This window comes from Salvia splendens, chromosome 6, assembly GCF_004379255.2.
Source record: "Salvia splendens isolate huo1 chromosome 6, SspV2, whole genome shotgun sequence".
Lineage (NCBI taxonomy): Eukaryota > Viridiplantae > Streptophyta > Magnoliopsida > Lamiales > Lamiaceae > Salvia > Salvia splendens.
In genome coordinates this window covers 18,905,331-18,925,941 of record NC_056037.1, presented here as the reverse complement: position 1 = coordinate 18,925,941, position 20,611 = coordinate 18,905,331, and the positions used below count along the sequence as shown (strand labels likewise).

At 37.5% G+C, this 20,611-nt stretch overlaps 2 protein-coding genes and 1 pseudogene across 3 annotated transcripts; 2 read left to right on the top strand and 1 right to left on the bottom strand.

The window, feature by feature from the left end:
• The first annotated feature begins 947 nt into the window (after positions 1 to 947).
• LOC121809489 lies at positions 948 to 4,818 on the top strand. Its single transcript, XM_042210140.1, has 2 exons — positions 948 to 1,702; positions 3,577 to 4,818. Exons 1-2 carry the CDS (start codon positions 951 to 953, stop codon positions 4,688 to 4,690), a joined length of 1,866 nt encoding a protein of 621 aa, XP_042066074.1. The 5' UTR covers positions 948 to 950; the 3' UTR covers positions 4,691 to 4,818.
• Positions 4,819 to 4,880: 62 nt separating this feature from the next.
• Positions 4,881 to 7,865, bottom strand: LOC121808926 (annotated as a pseudogene).
• A 6,999-nt stretch (positions 7,866 to 14,864) lies between these two features.
• On the top strand, positions 14,865 to 20,304 carry LOC121807111. 2 transcript variants are annotated; one of them, XM_042207306.1, is made up of 12 exons: positions 14,865 to 14,998; positions 15,187 to 15,333; positions 15,967 to 16,087; positions 16,204 to 16,343; positions 16,424 to 16,568; positions 17,104 to 17,282; positions 17,884 to 18,124; positions 18,651 to 18,734; positions 18,812 to 18,957; positions 19,150 to 19,257; positions 19,516 to 19,604; positions 19,684 to 20,304. In XM_042207306.1, the coding sequence occupies exons 1-12, from the start codon at positions 14,930 to 14,932 to the stop codon at positions 20,186 to 20,188; spliced, it is 1,974 nt and encodes a 657-aa protein (XP_042063240.1). In that variant the 5' UTR covers positions 14,865 to 14,929; the 3' UTR covers positions 20,189 to 20,304. The 2 variants fall into 2 exon arrangements, with proteins under 2 accessions (XP_042063240.1, XP_042063241.1); XM_042207307.1 differs by having other exon boundaries at positions 14,873 to 14,998; positions 15,199 to 15,333.
• The last annotated feature ends 307 nt before the right edge of the window (positions 20,305 to 20,611 follow it).

Genomic DNA, 20,611 nt, shown 5'->3' with positions numbered 1-20,611 from the left:
AAAGATATCATTTTTAGAGATGATAATGAAGATAGAGTAAGGTAGAGATGAAAAAGTAGAGAGAGAGTTTTTTAAAATTCCGTGCCGATTTCAGCGTATGCCGATGAGTCCAGAATCCCATAGTGTTATTTTGTGCGTTAAAGAAACGCCTCCATCACTATGGAACGGAGGGAGTAATTGAGTTGTCTTACTGTAGCTAAGTTATTTCATTTTTTTGGGCAAAAACAACATATCTCCCCTCTCTTATGTACTTTACTCCTATGTCCCTTTTAGATTGTCTCACTGTAACATACATTACAAAAATACTCTCTATTTAGTGATGGATTATTTCGTCACAAAAAAACTCAATACAAAAAACTCCATTCGCGAAACGTTGCCTATATTTGACTCGGCACGGGTTTTAAGAAATGTGAAGAAAAGTGAGTGGAATGTGGGTCTCACATTTATATACTATTAGTTTTGTAATTAGTTAGTGGAAAGTGAATTCTATTTACCAAAAGTGAAAAAAAAAACAAAGTAGACAACATTTCACGGCTAGACCGAAATGGTAAAACTGGATAACAAATCGCATACAAAATATTTAAAATATTTGCTATGACTTATGAGAATGGATATTTTAATAGCTAGTTCACTATTTTTTTAGCCTCGAGTTTTTGGCGGTTTTGAACACCGAATAGAAAGTTATTAGGAAGAACTTCCTTGACAAATACAATTTGCAAATTTTTTTATAGTAGCATTCAAGTTTAGAAAAATCTAACTGAATTTCCCTTTAAACAGACATTTCAAGAAAAGAATAATTACATTCCTTCCTGGCCAAATTTAATTTCCTTGGTATATTCCTTTCTCCATATGTAAATATTGGTCCTATTCTGTTTGTTATCAATTACTAATTTACTACTATAAAACTAGGGGAGGAATTAACTACTTATCAAAAGAAAACCAAAGAAACAATGAGTGAAAAAATGAAAAAAGAGGAAGAAGAGGTGATTCTAGATCATTTCTTGCACGAGCATCCTCTTTCTCTAACCGAAACTCGCGTGGAAAGCATCTCCGACTGCTGCCGGCGGCGCTTCTACGGCGAGCTAGGCTACACCTGCAGCCAGAAATGTGGGAGCGACGTCGCATTGCACGAGGAATGCGCAGAGATGCCGAGAAACATCTCGCATCCCGCCCACCCTCACCCGCTTTCCCAGGAGAAAATGGAGGGAAACTGCGCGGTCTGCGAGACGAACATGAGGGGGGAGGTCGGCTACCACTGCTCGGACGCGGCCTGCGATTTCCACCTCCACTTGAGGTGCGCGTCGAGCATGGGTGTGGTGGCCGACCTCGATAGTCACAGCACGACCCACCCGAGCCACCCCCAACACCAGCTCAGGTTCTGGAGGCGGCCGGGGAAGTCGTGCTATTTCAAGTGCGACGCATGCGGCACGAGGGAGATGGGCTCCTCGTACGCGTGCGTCGCGTGCCAGTACTGGATACACGAGAGGTGCGCGGCGTTGCCGGTCACCGAGTGGTTCCCACACCACCACCATAGTCTCTCGCTGGACTTTCACTTTCCTATAGAATATGTTGTGTTTAATTTTAAATGTGACATATGTCGCAAGCCATTGCTGCGGAAACATTGGGTGTATCATTGCAGACTTTGCAGATATGTCGTCCATATCAAGTGCGCCATCAATGCATCGTCGAGTCACAATACTTTGTAAGACTACTTTTGCCTTCCATCAATTCAATTGCTTACTATTTTCTTTAGTAGGAGTATTGAATTTGTATCAAGTCCAAAAGTTCTATGCAATTTTGGATTTAATACCCGGTCCTAAATTGATATTTGTAGCTTATAGAAGTATTAGATTATTTGTGATAGAAGGTTACATCCTAAGATCAATTTATGAAAGGGAGAGTGGTTCATAATATTTATATGACATAAATGGATGTGCATTATTTTGATGGGATGAACAATGTCTATTTTATAGGACTCAATGAATATTTATTTAATTTTTCAATTGCCAACTTCATTCAAGACCTTTAAGGTGAAATTTGAAGTGGTTGGAATTTTTTATATTGGATAGGACTAGCTCTCTGTCAAACTGACCAAAATTTAAAGTCTAGATACAATGTTGAGTCAGTCATTTTTCTTAATTTCAGTCCACGTATACTGCTGGTTTGGTTAAATTTGGCCCACCATCGACGACCCGCTCTAATACCATGGTAAACAATAAAATACTAAATATAAAAGACCTAAAGATTAGAAGAATAGTCAAAGACTATATTGTAGTATTATGCTAGAGTATGTTTCAATGTGCCTTTTAATAGAGAAGACATAATCATATTCCTATTAAATACTCCCCCAGTCTAGGGCTGACAATTTTAGATATGATACGATAACACGACACGGACCGGCACGAAATTAACACGACACGAACACGCACGTTCAGAATTTGGGTCCTTATAGGGTCAACCCAATAAGAACACGAAGATAACGGGTTGGGTCGGGTCGTGTTTGGGTTGGGTTTGAGTTATACGTTTAAGAAAAAAATTATTTTTTATTAATTAAAAAATTATTAAACTTTAATTTTTAGTTATTTTTGTTGATTAAAAATATTATACTTTAATTTTAATTAATTAAAAAAATACTATACTTTAATTTTATTAATTAAAAAATATTAATTAAAATTTTTTAATTATTTAATTTTATTATATAGATTTAATATAACTATACTTAAATTTTATTATTTTGATTAAGAAAATAATTATTTTAATTTGGTAATTTTTTATTTTATAGTGTAATATCATGTTTAAATCGTATAATAACATCATGTTTTAGTCGTTATCGTGTCGTGTCAAGCTAACTTACTATCATTAATAGAGAGTTGACTTTTTTCTGGGTACACGATAACACGCACGAACACGACACGAACCCGTTGGGTTGGGACACCATAAGAACCCGATGATTTCGGGTTGGGTTGGGTTGGGACACGATTAGGTTGGGTCGATAATGGGTTGACACGATAACGACCCAACCCACGCGATTTGACAGCCCTACCCCCGTCTCACTCAAGATGACCACATTCTTGAGTGGAACGAAATTTTAGGAAGTGAGGTTAGGTGGAATAAAGTAGAGAGGAAAAAGGTAAATGAATATTTTAATGAGGACAGAGGAGAGAGGGTGTTGTTTCCAAAATTAGAAAGTGGTCATCTTGATTGGGACGAAGGGAGTACTACTTATACAAGATATGATAAGTTCATGTTATCTTGACAACTATCTTAAATTAATAACTTACAACTATGTCAACAACCTATGCGATGGATGACATTTGTATGTCAACTAATTGTAGTTGACATACGTATGTCTTCTGTTGACATCTACAAATGTCTTCGTGTTGACATCCATAACGTAGATTGTTAACATCCGTAACGTAGATTGTTAACATATTGTGAGTTATCAATTTAAGATAGTTAAAAGTTTTCATATTGCAAATATGATATGGATATGGATATGTATAATGTATAGTCATAGTGTATTTATTTCTATCTTCTTGTGATTTAAGTATATCTTCCAATAATTGATATGTCCAGAGATAATGAAGAGGATGCAAGTGAAGAAGATGTGATTCAATTCCCAATAAAAGACATAGGTGATGAGCTGATAAGATCTTTCATAAGGAGATTTGGTGAAAGTGATGAATATGACAATAAAATGACCAATGGGCAATACAAATTCCACAGCCACGATCATGATTTGTCTTTAGTCTCACCATCATCTTCTCGTGAGGATGACGGTGATGACGACGATGATGATTTTGGCTATGGAGAAAAATCACAAGTGGCATGTGACGGGTGCACTGCACCAATACATCCCCACAAATCAAAATACTACAGCTGTGTGGAAGGCAAATACTTTCTCCACTCCACCTGCTTCCGTCTCCCCCAAACCTTCACCCCACACCACCCCCTCCACCCCAACCACACCACCCCACTGAAACTCCAAACTTGCCCCAAACTCGACACCATCAAATGCAACATTTGCAAATTCTACACAAACGGACTATTCTACTCCTGCGCAGAATGCGACTTCAAAGCCGACGTAAAATGCGCTTCTCTCCCGTCCGTGATCAAACACCGGGCCCACTCGCAGCCCCGACATCGCCTCAAGCTGGTCGAGAGCAAGGACTACACGGACTCCCTCCACGTCCGCTGCATCGGGTGCAGCGACTTCCTCGTGCGCCCGGGAGCCATATTCTACTCGTGCCAGAGCTGCGAATTCATCCTTTGCTGCGCGTGCGTACTGCTGCCAGCGTCAGACGACACGTGCTACCTGGACCAGCACGTGCTGCCGCTGGCGTTCAATGCGGCCGCGGACCACCCCGGGAAATTCTACTGCGATGAGTGCGAGCGGGAGATGAATCCCAAGTGTTGGATGTATCACTGCCGCCACTGTGATACGTCCTACCATCCGAGTTGCATTCATACCTTGTCGGGATATGATAGAAACTTTAAGTATGGGAAAGAATTCAATATTGAGACCCTTCACGGCCATCCTCTCAGAGTTCAGCATCTCATTAGGAAATTTCTTTGCCACGTCTGTGGTAGGAAAGAGAAGAATGATGCTGGATTTCAATGTGCATCCTGCGATTTCTTTGCGTGTGGATGCAACCTATGGTCCAGTGATGATCCTCTTCCTCTCATTTGACAAAACTTAGCTTTCAGATGTTCTTTCCTTATAAAAGAAAAGGCTTGCTTGGTCTTCACTGCTTGTAAATGTATGTCAATAACTATGAGGAATTTATTCAATTATAAACTAATCAATAAACCCATCTACTTCAATTTGCATATGATCCCGAGAATCAAAATACTACTCGACTTATAATTAGACAACCAGATTGAAGCAATCTACAAGAAAAGAACAAAATAATTTATAAAGATTTGTACAAAAACTGTCAGCATTAAGCCGATCCAAGTTTAGGAAACTAACCCATTCACATGGCAGATGACAGAAAATCAACCGTTGCACTACCTTGAAAGATTCAAATCATCGGACAATTCTAATTGGGCGGGATCTTCAGCTAGCTTCCCTTCACTCTTGCATGTCACCTCAGTCGAATCTTTCAAACCAACCACATTTATGCAGTCGTGATATTTGAAACAACTTATGAGGTGGTCTTTTGTGATTCCAGCAACTTGCATAAACGAATAGACGACTGTAGGTCCAACTCCACGCAATCCTCTTCTCACAAGATCTTTGCTTATGGTATCAGCTTTTGATGTCTTAATTGGAACTTGACAAGGATAACGAAAATTACTAACAATAGGTTTGTGGTTCACGAAACCCCAAATGTACTTGTCAAAAGACCCTACTCATCAATTATCAGCACAAGAAGCATCAGAGTAGTGATCAGATCACCTGAGAAAATGTATTATGTACAACTTTCAATTGCTCTTCTTATGCTTCTTAACGTGTCAGCAATTTCTTTCTAGGTTAGTTAAGCTTCACTTCCTGAGAAACTAATTTATATGTGGTTACAGTATGACCCCAACTGTGTATTTCAAGGGTCCCGTTTATGCAACATATGGCGTCTTTCTTTAATAACGGAAATTAAATTTGTATGGTCATGGTTTTAATTGGTTCCAAAATGATCTAATTGAAATTGTTGAAGAACATGTTACCTTGAAAGACTCCATTTCATTCATCATCTCATGCATAATTCTTAGTTTCATATAGATTAGATTAAATAAGGCATTGCTACTAGTAGCTATACAATCTCTCCTTGAATCAGGGGGTGATAATGATAGTAACATATAGTGAATCCAATAAAATTATGAGCCCTATGAATGCAACCAGAATGCTCATTTAAATGTAAGAGATAGAAAAGTCAATAAAGCTAAGACACAGTACATACCTTACAAACATGCCGTGCATTTTCAATAATAGCCCGCAGCTGGCAGTACTTCCTGGTGCGGCGATTTTGACACAGCAATTGGATCAAAGTCGATGAAGACATCTCTGTCCAAAACTTGCACAATAAATTAGCACCCTAAGAAACCTAGAGCTTACTTCATAACCGTCATAACAATTTCCTTTCAACTAATGATACATTGATACTACTGCAGAGGTTATGTTACCTAAATATATGCCTTTTGCTAAGAATAACAGGCCATGTTATTTCGGCCAATGCAGTGGAAAAGCTAAGCAATTCAAAAAGTTTCCTGCAAAATGACAGAGGACACATGCAGTGTGTCAACAGAGCAGGGGCGGAGATATGTACTTGTCATCGTGCTCTGGAAGACCCCATTCTTCATCATGGAAAGCAGCATACAGTGGATCTTGTGGAAAAGATATACAATCAGCAGAAGGAATAACAAAATCCGAATCACAGGCATGTTCAGATTATATGCTACAACAAATGGACATGTAATCAGCAAAATACACAATGGGGCATATAACAAAACCAGATTTTATCAAGAAATTCATGATATGTAATATTAATGTAAACACGCATCAGCTGGACTTGAAATTATGTTTATCAAGTTAAGATTTTCTGCATTTTGATGACTTCATATGTCTTCCAGAAGCCAAAGAGAAGTTAAAAATTATCAGCACATAAGAAAATAAATACGGAATAAAAATAAAATGTTGTACAATTATTACAAAGTACAGTAGACGAACAAAGTATTTGGTACAGAACAATTACAAGCCAAGGTCGCGCTAGTGAGTGTCATGTCGCTTGTTCCTCTATAAACCATCAAGCAGCATGATAATGTCTCTCTTGTCATAAACATCCTATCCACCACAGTATGAATTATAAACATCGCTTGCTATTGGTTCACATTCTCCTTTAATACTGCATTATCATCTACTGCTCAAACACAGACTACGAATTCCAATTTCTACAATTCTTTTCTATTCCAAATTTCCAATCCATACAAAAATTCAAACACAATTATCCAAATCAAATAAGCTACATTGCCTCCACACATTGAAATCCAAACTTCAACAGTAATGTGAAGTAATATACCAGTGTTTGATGTCACCCAAGTACACCTTTTCTTCACCAAAGAGCAATCCAATGATCCATCACCACTCTCAAATTTCTCCTCTCTCGAGCTGCATTGCGGCTTCCTCTTTAAAATCAGCTCAGAATTCGCAATCTTCGGCTAATCCTCCCGGTCGACACCCTACTATGCGAGGACTCCGTCGAAGCATCGGAAGAACAAGAAGCATTCATCGACAAAGTCGGCTGGCGCTGCCTCAGAATGGAGGCAGCACTACAAAGTCGGCAGTGCTGCCTCAGAATGGAGGCAGCACTGCCGGCATTCTTCCTGGATCCCACAGGTGACGGAATTTTCTCCGGCGACTGCAATGCCGCCGGAGACATGTTCCCCTTCGCCTCCGGTGGCTTCTGCGTATCCACACTCCTCGGCTTAACAAATTGCTCTTCTCAATTCAACGGATCTGGCTTGATTTCCTCAGATTCGGTAAAATTCATCGATTTCACAATAAGAGACAGTAAGGGTTTATGAATACAACAAATTTTCAGAAATGTGCATAAATTAGGGATTTTTCGAGAGGTTAAGGAAGCGCATTGTGCAGCAATTAGCAGTCTATACAGAGAAATATGAGCGCATATTAGCTACAGAAAAGTGAAGTAGAGGTGGAGCTGCGGCGGCGGTTGGCCGGCAACTGTTGAGCAGCGGCAGTGGTGGATGAGAGTAGGTGAAAGCATTTGTGTAGGAAGAAACAACGGCATCCACTAGGCTATCTTCACCGTCCCTTAAACTACTATTTGAGGGGCCCACTGTACTTTTTTACTCCATCCGGATGGAACCTGCAATGCTCCGTCCTTAAATTACTATTCATTCAATTTCATTTTTTATTTTTATTTCTAATCCAATTCAATTAAAACAAACACACTTCATTAAAAAATACAACATAAAAAAATTACAACTTAAAATTTAAAAAAATAAAAAAACACACAATAGGAGGCGGAAGGCCAAGTTGTGCTGCCATAATTTAAAATACAAATTTAAAGAAAATAAAAAAAACTACTCCGCTGGCGAATCATCCCCCGAAGGCGTTGGAGGTGCAATAGGAGGCGGAAGGCCAAGTTGTGCTGCCATATACACAATTCTGTTCCACCAGGCTTGGTATTGGGCGGGCGAGAAGCGGGAAGAGTCCGCCATTGTGGCGGTCATGTACATGGCCATAAGGGAGTTCGAGCCTCCCCCGAGCCCGATCCCCAGGCTGCCTGGCTTGATTCGCCTCGGCCCTTCCTCGCTCTAGCCGCTTTAGCCGCCTTCGTCCCTTGCGGCCGACGGCGCCCACGGCTGGATCCCCCGTCATCGCCGGCCGTACCCGCAAACTCCTGTGAGGCAGCCTCTTGTGCGTCGCTGCCCTCACCGGTGTCACCAGACAAGAATTGGCCACTCGTCGTGTGCTTCGTGCACTTCGAGGTTGAGCCCGAGTTGGAGCGGACACCGTCGGCCCACCGTTCCTCGTCCTTGATAGCCTGCCAAACATCAACAAATTTGAATTGTTTGCCGGTGTCCTGGTTGTAGACGCGCAAAGCCGCCCTCAGAATGTCGGCTCCCGTGGCGCCGCTTTGGTAGTTTGCCGCTTCGGTCGAGTAGATGCCGCAGAATATTTTTACCTGTCTGTCGACTCGGTCAAAGTGAGAGCGGAGCATTTTAAATGTGCGCTTGCGGGAGCCTTACGGCTTGATCTGGTGCTAGGTCTCGAGGACCTTTTCCCAGAAGCACTTCCAGGGTTGTTGATTTCAGACGATGGGATCGTACGAGACGGAAACCCAGGCATTGTACACCGCCATCGTTTCGTTGTTGCTATACAGATGCCGGCCTAGATCCTCATCCTCTTCCTCTTCCTCCTCCTCCTCCTCGCCCGCTTGGGCTTCCGCCCTGGAGCTTCCACCGCCTTGGCCTCCTCCCCCGCCTCGGCCTACTCCCGGCGTGGGTTTAACGGGAAAATCCTCCCGGATCTGGGATAATCCCTGCGAATACCGCGGGGCGGAGGGACGGGCATATGCATCCACGTCAAAATTGGGTGGTTGGTACCCCCCGGCGTGGCCGAACCCTGGGCGCCCGGCGTCGACGAACCGGAACCACCCAGTGTGTTGTACATGGTCTCCCAATCGCCGAACGCGTTCAGATTCCACCCGCCGGAGCCTCCACCGTCAGAGTTGCCGTCGCCGGACATTTTGTGATGAGATGTTAGATGAAAATTGGAGAGGAAATTGAGATGATTTAGGAAGAATAGACGTGTAGTTGTGTGTGAAATGAGGATGAATTATGAGTATTTATAGAGTAAAAAAATTAATTAAAAATTAAAAAAAAAAAGAAAAAACGGATATATAAACGGTAATATTACCGTTTACAATTTTTTTTAAAAAAAGATTTATTGCGTCAGCGCGTGACGACGCCCACTCGCGGGCCGACGAGTGGGCGTTACGCATGGCTCAGGGGCGCGCCACGTCGCCATGGCGCGTGGCGAGACAGCCCGTCTCTTGTCTCACAGGGACGGGACGCGGGAAGCGATCGGGACGGGCGCGGGAAGGGCCGGTGCGCCGCAACGCTTCTCGCGAGCGTTTCGTCTCTCCGCGACGGAACGCGGGACGGTGGCGCGCCGCGTAGTGGATGGCCTTAGAGCATCCGCGCATCTCGCGGGCGTTGCAGCTCTCCGTCTCGGTCTCGTCTCGGCGGGCGTCACGTCCCGAAGGGACGGCTGGCGCGACAGCTCGCCACACGCCAGCGCCACGTGGCGCGCGCTGGCGCTAGGCGTGACGCCTCGCCGGCCCGCGAGTGGGCGTCGTCATGCTGACGCAATAAATCATTTTTTTAAATTTGATTTTAATAAAAATAAATAAATAAATAAATAAATAAATAAAAATGGTATTATTACCGTTATTTTACAGTTGAAATTTTATTTTTTTTTTTCTTTTTTTATTCTACCAATACTCCTCTTTCATTCTCATTTATACACAAATACACATCTATTCTTCTCAAATCATCTCTCTTTCCTCTCTAATTTTCATCTCAAAACATTATCTTTCTCCCAAATGAATAATAAAGTATAAAAGGAAAAAAAAGTAGATAGATGGAGACAGAATAAAGTAAGAGAAAGTAAATAAGAGAGAAGAAAAGTTGTTATTTTTTACCAAAAAACGAAACGACTTAGCTACAGAGGGACGGAGAGCCTACTATATACAGACAATCATGTTATGCCTTAAAAAGAGATGTTGTATATAGATGATTATGTTACAATAATTGAATGAACAATTACATAAAGCTATTTATGATGATTAACCAAGAATAACGAAAAAAGAGCATAAATCTAGGGACCATAAACTAGCTTATATTAATATAAAATATATGATTCTTTATTTTCTATCAGTCCCAAAACAAATTGAAAATCTCTTATGGTATCTATACTTATTTCCGTAACATATTAAATACTCCCTCCGTCCCAAGGGAGATGACCCCTTCCGTGGGCAGCATAGGATTTTATGCAGTTATATTTTGTGTGTTGAGATGGGAGAGTAAAGTAAGAGAGGCGGAATAAAGTAGAGATAAATGTGTTTCCATTTTAAGTAATGGGTCATCTTGACTGAGACAAACCAAAAAGGAAAGTGAGTCATCTTTAATGCGACAGAGGGAGTACACTTTAGTCCAAACTGTAATCTTTATTGGATCAATATAATGGGACAACTGAAATATAGTCATACAGATTAAAATTAGTCATATGGAATCTCAAATTTCTAAAAATCTCTCATTTGGGCAACAAATGACACCGAATAATTGTGTAAAAACCAAATGAACTCTCAAATATGCTAACACGCAGGGGTGGAGGCACGGTGGGCAGGGGTGGACGCAAAAAAAATATTGATAGGGGCTGAAATTTATAAAATTTGTTTTAACACATTATTTTTAGGTGTTTTAAATTATTTGGAAGGGCTTTTACACAATAATGTACACTAAATTAAGATATATTTCAAAATTTTATCAAAGAAAATAGTGTTAATTTTTTTATCTAGGGCTTAAGCCCACCCTCTCTATCACATGGGTCCGCCCCATGCGGTGGGGGAGGGGGCCCTTGGGCCCGTCACCCATTTGATTATTCACTATATACAATATATAAGTAACGAGATGTATTATATTGCTAACCCACTCTTAAATTACTAACTACAACTAAATAATAGTCATTAGATCATGAAATCAAGGTACAAGATTATTCCTCTATGAGTATGAATATACTACACAGAAATGTCAATTAACCAAATGTTAGTTATAACTAACTTTAAATGATTATAACTATTTCAATTTAAATTATATTTTTACACAATATATATCAAATTAAAGATAATTTTATAAGGATCCTAACGATATATCACGTGTGCATGTTCCAATGTCAAAGTTTGAATTTTTTTTTGAATTGTCATATATTTTAAATTGCAGCTTAATTTCAATGTAGCTATCATAATATGTCAATATAATACATATATAATGTCAATGCTAAATTGTGTTGACATATTCAATGAATTGTATTGATATTTTTAGTACACTATATTGATATTTTGATCCAAAAACCTAATTTTGGTAGTTTTCTTATTTTTTAAATTTAAATAATAATAAAACTGAATTACACATGTCAATTTATAGACCACTAGATCTTACAAATCTTATGATTTTAAATTAGTTATAGTTCGCAATTAAAGGTTGAGTTAGTAATTGATTACACCATGTAAGTAAAAATATAAATATAAAATGCCAGTTGGCTAGAATTCCAGTATTTGAAAAATGAGGTACTTAGTTAGAGTCCATCCTGATGCTTTTTTGATATTTTAGAATCTATTTCTTCTATTTTATATTCATTTATGTTTTATTTGGTTTATAAATAGTAATGTTGTATACTTATGATAATAAATATATACTAATAAATAATATTAGTAAATTTGATTTTAATGTTATACACATAATTCACTCAGTGACTTTTTATTTATTTATTTATCAAATTAGTCATTTTTGTTACTTTTCTCATATTCATTTATATTTTTATGGATTTTCTCACATTAACTTTTATTAATTTTTTTCACTAGTAATATTTTACATAAATCATTTTATTTTATAATCACAAAAGAATGATTTTTATAATAATAATATAAAATAATTCTTTGATTTCATATATATTACTCCCTCCGTCCCATCTCATGTGATGGATTTCTTTTCGGCACTGGAATTAAGAAAATGATATGTATTGAGTTAAAGTGAAGAGAGTAAAGTATGAGAGAGGAAAAGTAAGAGAGATAAAGAGAGAATAAAATAAGAAAGATAGAATAAAGTAAGACAGATGGAATAAAGTAACAGATGGTTGAAAATTTGTTTTTAGCTAAAAAAGGAAATCAATCACTTGAGATGGGACAACCCAAAATGGAAAGTTGATCACTTGAGGTGGGACGGAGGGAGTATAAAATATTACTATATGATATTAATAAAATAAATTTTAATGTGATGCTCTTTATTATAAAAAATCTATAATAGTCAATAATAAATACTAGGAGTATGAAATACATCATAAAATATTAGTAAAAATATATTCTATGCTCTAAAAAATCTATATTCATTAATTAATTTTCTCATCATCCATTTTTCACGCGCAACTTTTTATATTGCTCACGTTGAGTTGTTTCCGCATCGTTAGCACCTAATACTCAACAAATTTTAGTGGCAGTTTGGGCCCCTCGTCATTAAAATTCTGGCTCTACTACTGCTAACACGCAGTGAATTGCCGAACAATCTTATCATCAACCTTATTGGTATAGGTCTAAAGAGGTAGACACCCAATCAATAAGCACATATGCAAATATAATGAATAACAGATCAATTGTGGAGTGTAGCATGAAAATTTCATGCAAGGTGATTATACATGCCTAAGTTCAACTTGTCCTCCCAAATCTTTAGTGAGATTAAATCAGAACCAATCAAGTAATAGACAAAACATAAGTGCTTTATTTGTACAGAGATTAACGTAAACTACTCCTACTAAATGGAAGTATCCTTAAATAACATAACACCCATTTGGGTTCGAGATGGTGGGAAGGCATAACTAGTTGTTGTGCGCAGGTGGATTCCCGTCGGGCAGCGACATAGCTATGGTTCGATCTGTGTGGCTAGTTGCTGGGTTAGATGGATTCTGATACGCCCGGATTTTACACTATTTTAAGGCCTTTATTTGGTCCATTTTGAGTGTCAAAGTTGCACTACACGCCAATTAATTACATATTTTATCCATTTTGGTATTTTGACGCGTTTTGTGAGAAATGTGCATATTTGAGTCTAAAAAGATAGCTAAAAGTCGAAGTTGAAAATATGGAGCTTTCGAGACGTCCAACGGTTCGCTGCAACACAGCCAGTGACCGCTGGCGGCTATCGACCGCGTGTAAAAGATCGGGGACGACGGTTGGGCGGTAAAAGATGTGAGTACGAGTGTGGTAGTTCTCCGGCAAAATGGCGTCCAGATTGGAGATCCATATCGTGGACCTCGGCTTCGCCGGCGCTGGTTTCACCACCACTTTCTCCTTCACCTCCACCTTCACCTTCATCATTTCAATACTTTTATGTTTTATTTCAAGCGTGTTGTTTTGTATGCACACCATGTGCTATTTATAAACGAAATTACGTATAATACTTTTTCGATTCTGCAGTAGTAGAGTCATTTCCTTTCCGTACAAAGATTAAGAATATAGTGTATTAAATTAATATATAATAAGGTACAAAAGGAAAAATAGAGAGAATAAAGTAAGAGCTAAAATGTGTTACTTTTTGTAAAAAGGAGAAATGACTAAACTACCATGAACCCAGACCGGAAAAATGACTCAACTATCATGAAACGAGGGGAGTATTAAACATACTCCCTCCGTCCCATCGAAGATGATTTATTTTAATTTTTAGTGCGTCACACCCAAGATAACCCATTACTCAAAATAGAAACTCATTTTTATATTTACTTTATTCTCCCCACCTCACATACAAAATAAAACTACATAAAATTTCAAGTTCCTCAAATAATATGTCATCTTTTGTGAGACGGATGGTGTATTATAATTAGTTGGTAACTGTACAATATATAGATATAGGTGAACATTAACCTCCCTAACACCCCTTAGTTTTAAACATAACACTAATCTCAACCTCTAAATCAGAGATATATACAGTGATGATTGTAAATTAATGCGCTACATTAATACAATATTCCGCTACATTATAAGGGTAAAATTGGAATTCGAAAAATTAAGGAGTCGGTTTTAATAAATATTTGACGGGTGGAAGTTTTAAGAAATTGTTGACTTTATGTAGGTAAGTGATTTTAAAATTTAGTGGAATGTGATACCTATTTTTATATAGGGGTATTGATGCCTAATATTACAAAACTTTCTAAAAAATTAATTTTTCCCAAAAACTTTAAACTTGACCTATAACATCAGGAACTTAAAAATGAATTTTGCCACCGGAGACAAAATCTCGCTACATTAAACTTGCCATAACACCACATCACATCAGATATAATTATCATCAAAAAATGACAATGAATATGATTACAAAGTCTCTAAAAGGAAAATATAATTATCCATCTCATTTTAATGTAGCCAAATTTTATAACGGGTAGAAATATTCAATAATTATTTAAATTTCTAATATTATATGTCAAATTTAAAATTTGTGAAAAAATAAAATTGTTAGAAGTTTGCATCAATATCTCTTTTAGATATTAATTTTTATAATAGTTATAATTAGACCAGCTGAAAAGGTAGTGAAATGTGAAGTAAGAGTTCGCGCCAAAACTTAAATCTCACTCTCATATTTTCTCTGCGACGGAGATATTTCATCCGGCAAAAGAGTAGGAAAAGAAGCTGAGTGAAAACAAATGGCGTTGCTCTGCTTTGTTTTGGATTTGCGGAGTTTATCACCTCCAGTTCTTCGAGATCTGAAGCAGGTATGGTAAATATATGCAGATACGGACGTTTATTATCTATAGCTACCCATTTTGACGATTGCTTTGTAAAATATCGTCACTCAATCCGAATTTTATAATTTTTTCAATCTGGTGATAAGATAAATAAAAAATCGCTCTGATTTTGACTAAATTCGATTTCAATCAATTATTTCTCCCTACCGTGCCAGTCATTGTTGCAGCTTGCAAATTACTATGCGATTTCGAGTCCGAAGGTTGATTGTCATGTTGATGGAATTCAATCGAATTCGAAGCCTCTCCCTGACCGGATCGGACTGTGCTATATCGCGAGGAACAGAATTTCTTGTTGCGATGAGGTATTTTAGATATAAAATTATATTATGTGTTCGCTTTATTTGCCCTTTTCGCTCCTATGATGGCGTAAAGCTCGATTCACTACCCTGCATTAAATTAAATGAGATTCACTTTATGGTACAGCAAGTATCATCGGTCTAGAATGTTGAATGCCATCTTAAACAGGCAATGCTTTCATTTAAAGTTTGCCAAGCATTAATGGAAATTTTACTTTTGAGGATATTTTGCCGTTGATGTTGGAGTAGGAGGAACTCCACACCATTTCCGTATCTTATGGCGTAAAGCTCGATTCACTACCCTGCATTAAATTAAATGACATTCACCTTATGCTACAGCAAGTATCATGTGGTCTAGAATGTTAAAGGCCAAGCATTTCTGGAAATTTTACTTTTGATGATAATTTGCTGTTAATACTGGAGTAGGTGGAACTCTACACCATTTCTGTATCTTATGTTGTTTTCACGCAAATCAATATTGTTTGCATTAGTTGATATGTGATGTAGTAGATTTATGCGCTTCTACATGGCCGAAATACTCTGTCTGCCTTTTTTTTCGCATGGATATTTTACTTCCTTGTTTTGGACTCATAGAGTAAATTGATTGATGATTAGTAGTGGAAAATTCTATTTGAACAGCTGAAGATTGCATATAATCCCCAAGAAAAATTCAACTTACGCGACCTTCATCATGCACTAAGTAATTTGCCTCTTGATACTTTCTGTCCTGAATCTAATGATTCTGAAGGCATATGTAAGGGTAATACAGTTTATTTTCATCCCTAGCACTGAATCTTCTGGTAAATGATGATATTTTATTGGGTAAGCATTCTAATAGATGGGCATATATTTTTATTTTCTTATTGTGTGCTGCAGACCTTAAGCTGGCAGATCTCCTGAGTGAAAAAATTGTGTACACTTGGGGAGGCCAAGATAAAACCATTAAAAGAAAAGTGATTATGATTAGTTCTTCTCTTGTTGGTACCTTGGATTCTGTTACAATGAAGGCTCTGACAGTGAGAATTTCCAGCTGTTTGTTCAACAGTGATCATATTTCATAATCGTAAATTAAACATTTTGGGTTTGTTTCTGGCAGGTTGCAGCTAACAAATGTGTTTTGGTAGAATTCATTTTGCTGGAGCACACATCAAGTCAACTTAGTGACAACAGTGAGAATGTCAACCAATTTGTTAAGCAGATTGGTTCTCTTACAAACTGCTCATTTCAGGCATGCGTTCCAGGTTAAGCATGGCTAAAATTTACAACAGATTCTAAAAAATAGCTCTACACTGCTTGTAGATGAGTCTTTATGTTTTAATATTTCTACAGAAGACAACCAGCTTAGTAACTGCATCAATCTTGCAATATAGGAGAAAATGACGATTAAGCTGGTCATTCCTCTCAATATTTTGAATCAGAATTTTACACAAAAATCTATGTGCTGTTTCACCAGATCTTTGATTAGATGCAATTTCTGTCTTGACATAGCTGTTACTCCTTATATATAATTATCATCATTAACTCTGTATTACTTGATTTCCACATATCTCAGTTAATATCCCTATATATAAGGATTTTGTATATCTGAACCATCCTTAGAAGAATGAGTTTTGTTTTGTAAGAAATTACTTTAGGGTAGAGAACATCTGGTATTCGAAGGGAAAGAAAGGTTAATTTTAAGGAATAATAGTACATACCATATAAGAAAATTTGAAGTATGAATCTCTTCTGAAATTCTTATTTCAATTAATATGTTTATCAAATTAATGTTTTCAGGTCTACAGGTATTGTATGGTCTTGGAAAAAGATGGTTCCAGGAATTAAAGGATGACAAAGAAGTACCACTACAAGCCCATTTCATTTTCAAGACTAGTTTAATGAGCAGTCTCAATCAGATATCCTGCGACTTGTATGCGTCTTTCAACCCCAGAGTTGATGAGTTCAATCATTGTCAGGTATCTTATATATTAATTAAATAAATGCAAACTTTAGGTGATCCATGAAACCCACTTGATGATTAAAGTGCTGCCTGAATCCAGATATATATACAAGCATGAAAACTTCACATGGTTCTGGTTCTTTAGACATTTTGTCTGAGCATGCAGGGAGAAATATATTTATCTAATGTGAAAGTGTATTTTGTGGATATTTGATAACAGTAATATCCCTGCAATGACTCCTGCTTTTTATATTACCTTAACAACATCGACAACGAAAAATTGACATTACAATCCTATACCATGCCTTTTATCAAATTATTATTGAGTATGCTGGATTGCCATTTCTATCAAGTACTATCTAAAAAAGCATCTTCTCAAGAAAGTATAAAACTTGGCTTGATGACTAAAAGAAGAATACTTATTTTTATTTTTGTGCTAATTCGGACTGACAATGTTTAGAATTGGTAAACCAAACCTCTTTTTCAGATCAAATTTCTATACATTATTATTAATAACGTTTTTATCTTAGACAGAGTTATTTTTATATCCTATTTGTTCATGCTTGCTTCCACTAGCAGTGCTCTCATTTGATTTATAGTGTCTTCTATATTTTCAGACATGCAGATGTCATGGCATTCCATTGGATCATTCAAGTGCGCATCAGAGCAGCAAGTTTCATTCTTGCCCCATAACCAATGATAATCTTGGAGCTTTAGATATAAATAACAACACTATTAGGGTTGGTGAAGAAACACTACTATACATGCCCTCTTTTTATGACAGACCGAAGCCGAAGAAAGTTACATCTATTAATTTCGATGTGATTCAGAGGACTTACTTAGGATCACTAGATGAAGGTATATATGCATCTAGGAAAAGGTGCATATTAGTTTTCCATGATAATCTTGTGCTATAAAGTATTAGGTGCTTTTTATTAGCTGCCTTTCTATTTTCTTAATCTTTCTGATTATGCTTTTAACAGAAAGCATTTGAAAGTCCAACCCCCTAAGCCTCATGGCTATTCTTATCTCTAGTTATAATGCAACCTTGATTTGCATGCTGTACTTAATTTATATAATTTGAATTTTCCGTAGACAAGTCCCAAAAGGTCGCATGTGATGTCTGTTGCTTTGTTTGTAAATATGTTCTACATTGTGAAATTTTCTGTGCATGAGATAAACTTGAAGAACTCCTCTCTTTGTAGGTTTTGTGCTCTACTAAAATGTTAATTACTTCAGCAGATCACTGGCATTTTAGTCCCTTTTTTGGTCTCATCTCCAAACCCGGGTCCCTAGTTTCAATAGCTAACATCCAAGAAACTAGCTGCTGAAATACTTTGACTCACACATTCCAGTTCTAAATTGGTTCATTTGCTCTGGACAGGACTGATAAGGGGCGCTACATACTTTGTTACACCAACTTCTCACCATTCAGATGAGAGTGACGCCTCAAAGATAAATTCACAATGTATGTGCAAGGATGTTGCAACTATTTTTTATATGCCTAGCATTGATTTCATCTCTCACTTATATTATTGATTGCAGTCTTTCAAGTCGTCTGCAGAGTTCTAAATTCCCTTGATCAAGGTCTGGTTTGCTCTTCTACATGTAACATTGAAACTACAACAGAGACTTCATTCCGGTTCTATTACATTCTTCTACCTTCGGACAAAGGACTGATGCTTGTCAGGGTAAAGTGCAGATATTAACGTTACCTTTTCCGTTCATTTCCCTCAATTTTATCTGCAAATTTGTTATTTTAGCCCCTTCTCTTTTTCTGTTGCTAGAGTTCAACATTCCAATCCAAATCTCAGAAAGCTAACCTAATTTCCCATTTTGTTCTTCTTCTGATCAATAATCTTGTCAATTTTGTAAATGTGCAGAGGCTTTCAGCATCAGAAGAAGTTTTGCCCATGCCTGTGTATAGCTACCTCACTAGCTCTTCAATCCTTGAAGAGACTAATACCGCAGTTCAAGCCTCTTTGCTAAAGGTAGATTTCATTATCAATATTCACTTTGATTACTATTTCTGCCTCATCCAATTGCATTTCTTGGTTTCTAATTTCTATTCTTGATTCCTGATATGCAAAAATCACCATGCTTACATATGCAAGCATTAGAGTATGATTGTCTTTTCCCATCACTCAGCTGGTTGTTTGGGGTGAAATTACTAATTTTATGGATCAAAATTTATAATCTTTTCCTTTTTTCAATCATACATTCATACTGATATGTAATTTTGTTCCCAGGTGGAAGTAAGTGACTACAATCCATTCCACCATGAGAGAGGTTTCCATAAAAAGTTAAACACTCTTGTTAAAGAGAGCCTACAGTTTGGGTACATCTATTAGATATTCTCTTTATCTTATTAAATTTCTGTGTCTTCTATAAACTCATTTCCGAGCAATATTTTACAGAGCAATACTTCCTAAAAGCAAAGAAGAAATCTCAACGTCAGAGTTGAACGCGCAGAACTCTGATCATCACCCATCAAAGCCTGCAGCAGGCAGCCTCATTACAGGAGACGAATCTCCAGATTCCGATACTAGACTAGGAGAAAACAGAACCGGTCCATCTCTCACCGAAGAATGGGAGCAACTCATTGTCACTGAGCTTGGCAGCATGCATTCTCCCACATGCATCGCTAACACGAAGCTCGACCAACCGCTCGTTGCATCATCGTCACAAAGTACCAGGCAACTGGATGAGAAAACCTCAAGAATTCTCGAGAGACTGGAAAACCCCAAGCAGCTAAAGAGAAAAGCAGCTTCGCCTACAATCTCATGCAGTTTCTCTGCTGATATTTGTGGGCCGGTTAAGAAGCCACTTATACCGTATAGGCCCACTGACAGCGAAGATCAAGGCCCGGTGCACACCCAACCAATAAAGCCCAATTTCCAGAGATTGAAAAGGAAGAAATAGCAAGGTAATGCCTAAACAAATAAATTCGATCATATTCATCAATTTTATAGACAATCTCTTTGCATTTGTGTGTTGTCACATTAGCATTTCATTCAAATCCCAAATCATACCATAACACCACCAACCACAATTCTCTACCTCAAATAAAACTACAACTTTTTCTTTAAAAAAAAAGTATTTTCCAATTTAAAACTTTTTGTTATTTTTAAAATGTAAATAAATAACTCATAATTGAAATATTAGTTAATTAAAAGTCCTAAAACTATATTGATTTTAAATTCTTAAATTACTAAATTTAAAATCAAATAATGCATAAATTTTAAAGATCATTTATCAAGCTGTAATGCACACATGAAACTCACACCAAAAAATTATCATCAAGCTGTAATGCACTAACGCGTTTGTTAAAATGGAAAGCAGATT

Coding starts and splice junctions, on each gene's coding strand:
- LOC121809489 (XM_042210140.1), top strand. CDS start 951: ATGAGTGAAAAAATGAAAAAAGAGGAAGAAGAGGTGATTCTAGATCAT. Junction 1,703..3,576: donor TCGTCGAGTCACAATACTTT/GTAAGACTACTT, acceptor TGATATGTCCAG/AGATAATGAAGAGGATGCAA.
- LOC121807111 (XM_042207306.1), top strand. CDS start 14,930: ATGGCGTTGCTCTGCTTTGTTTTGGATTTGCGGAGTTTATCACCTCCA. Junction 14,999..15,186: donor TTCTTCGAGATCTGAAGCAG/GTATGGTAAATA, acceptor CTACCGTGCCAG/TCATTGTTGCAGCTTGCAAA. Junction 18,958..19,149: donor AAGGACTGATGCTTGTCAGG/GTAAAGTGCAGA, acceptor GTAAATGTGCAG/AGGCTTTCAGCATCAGAAGA.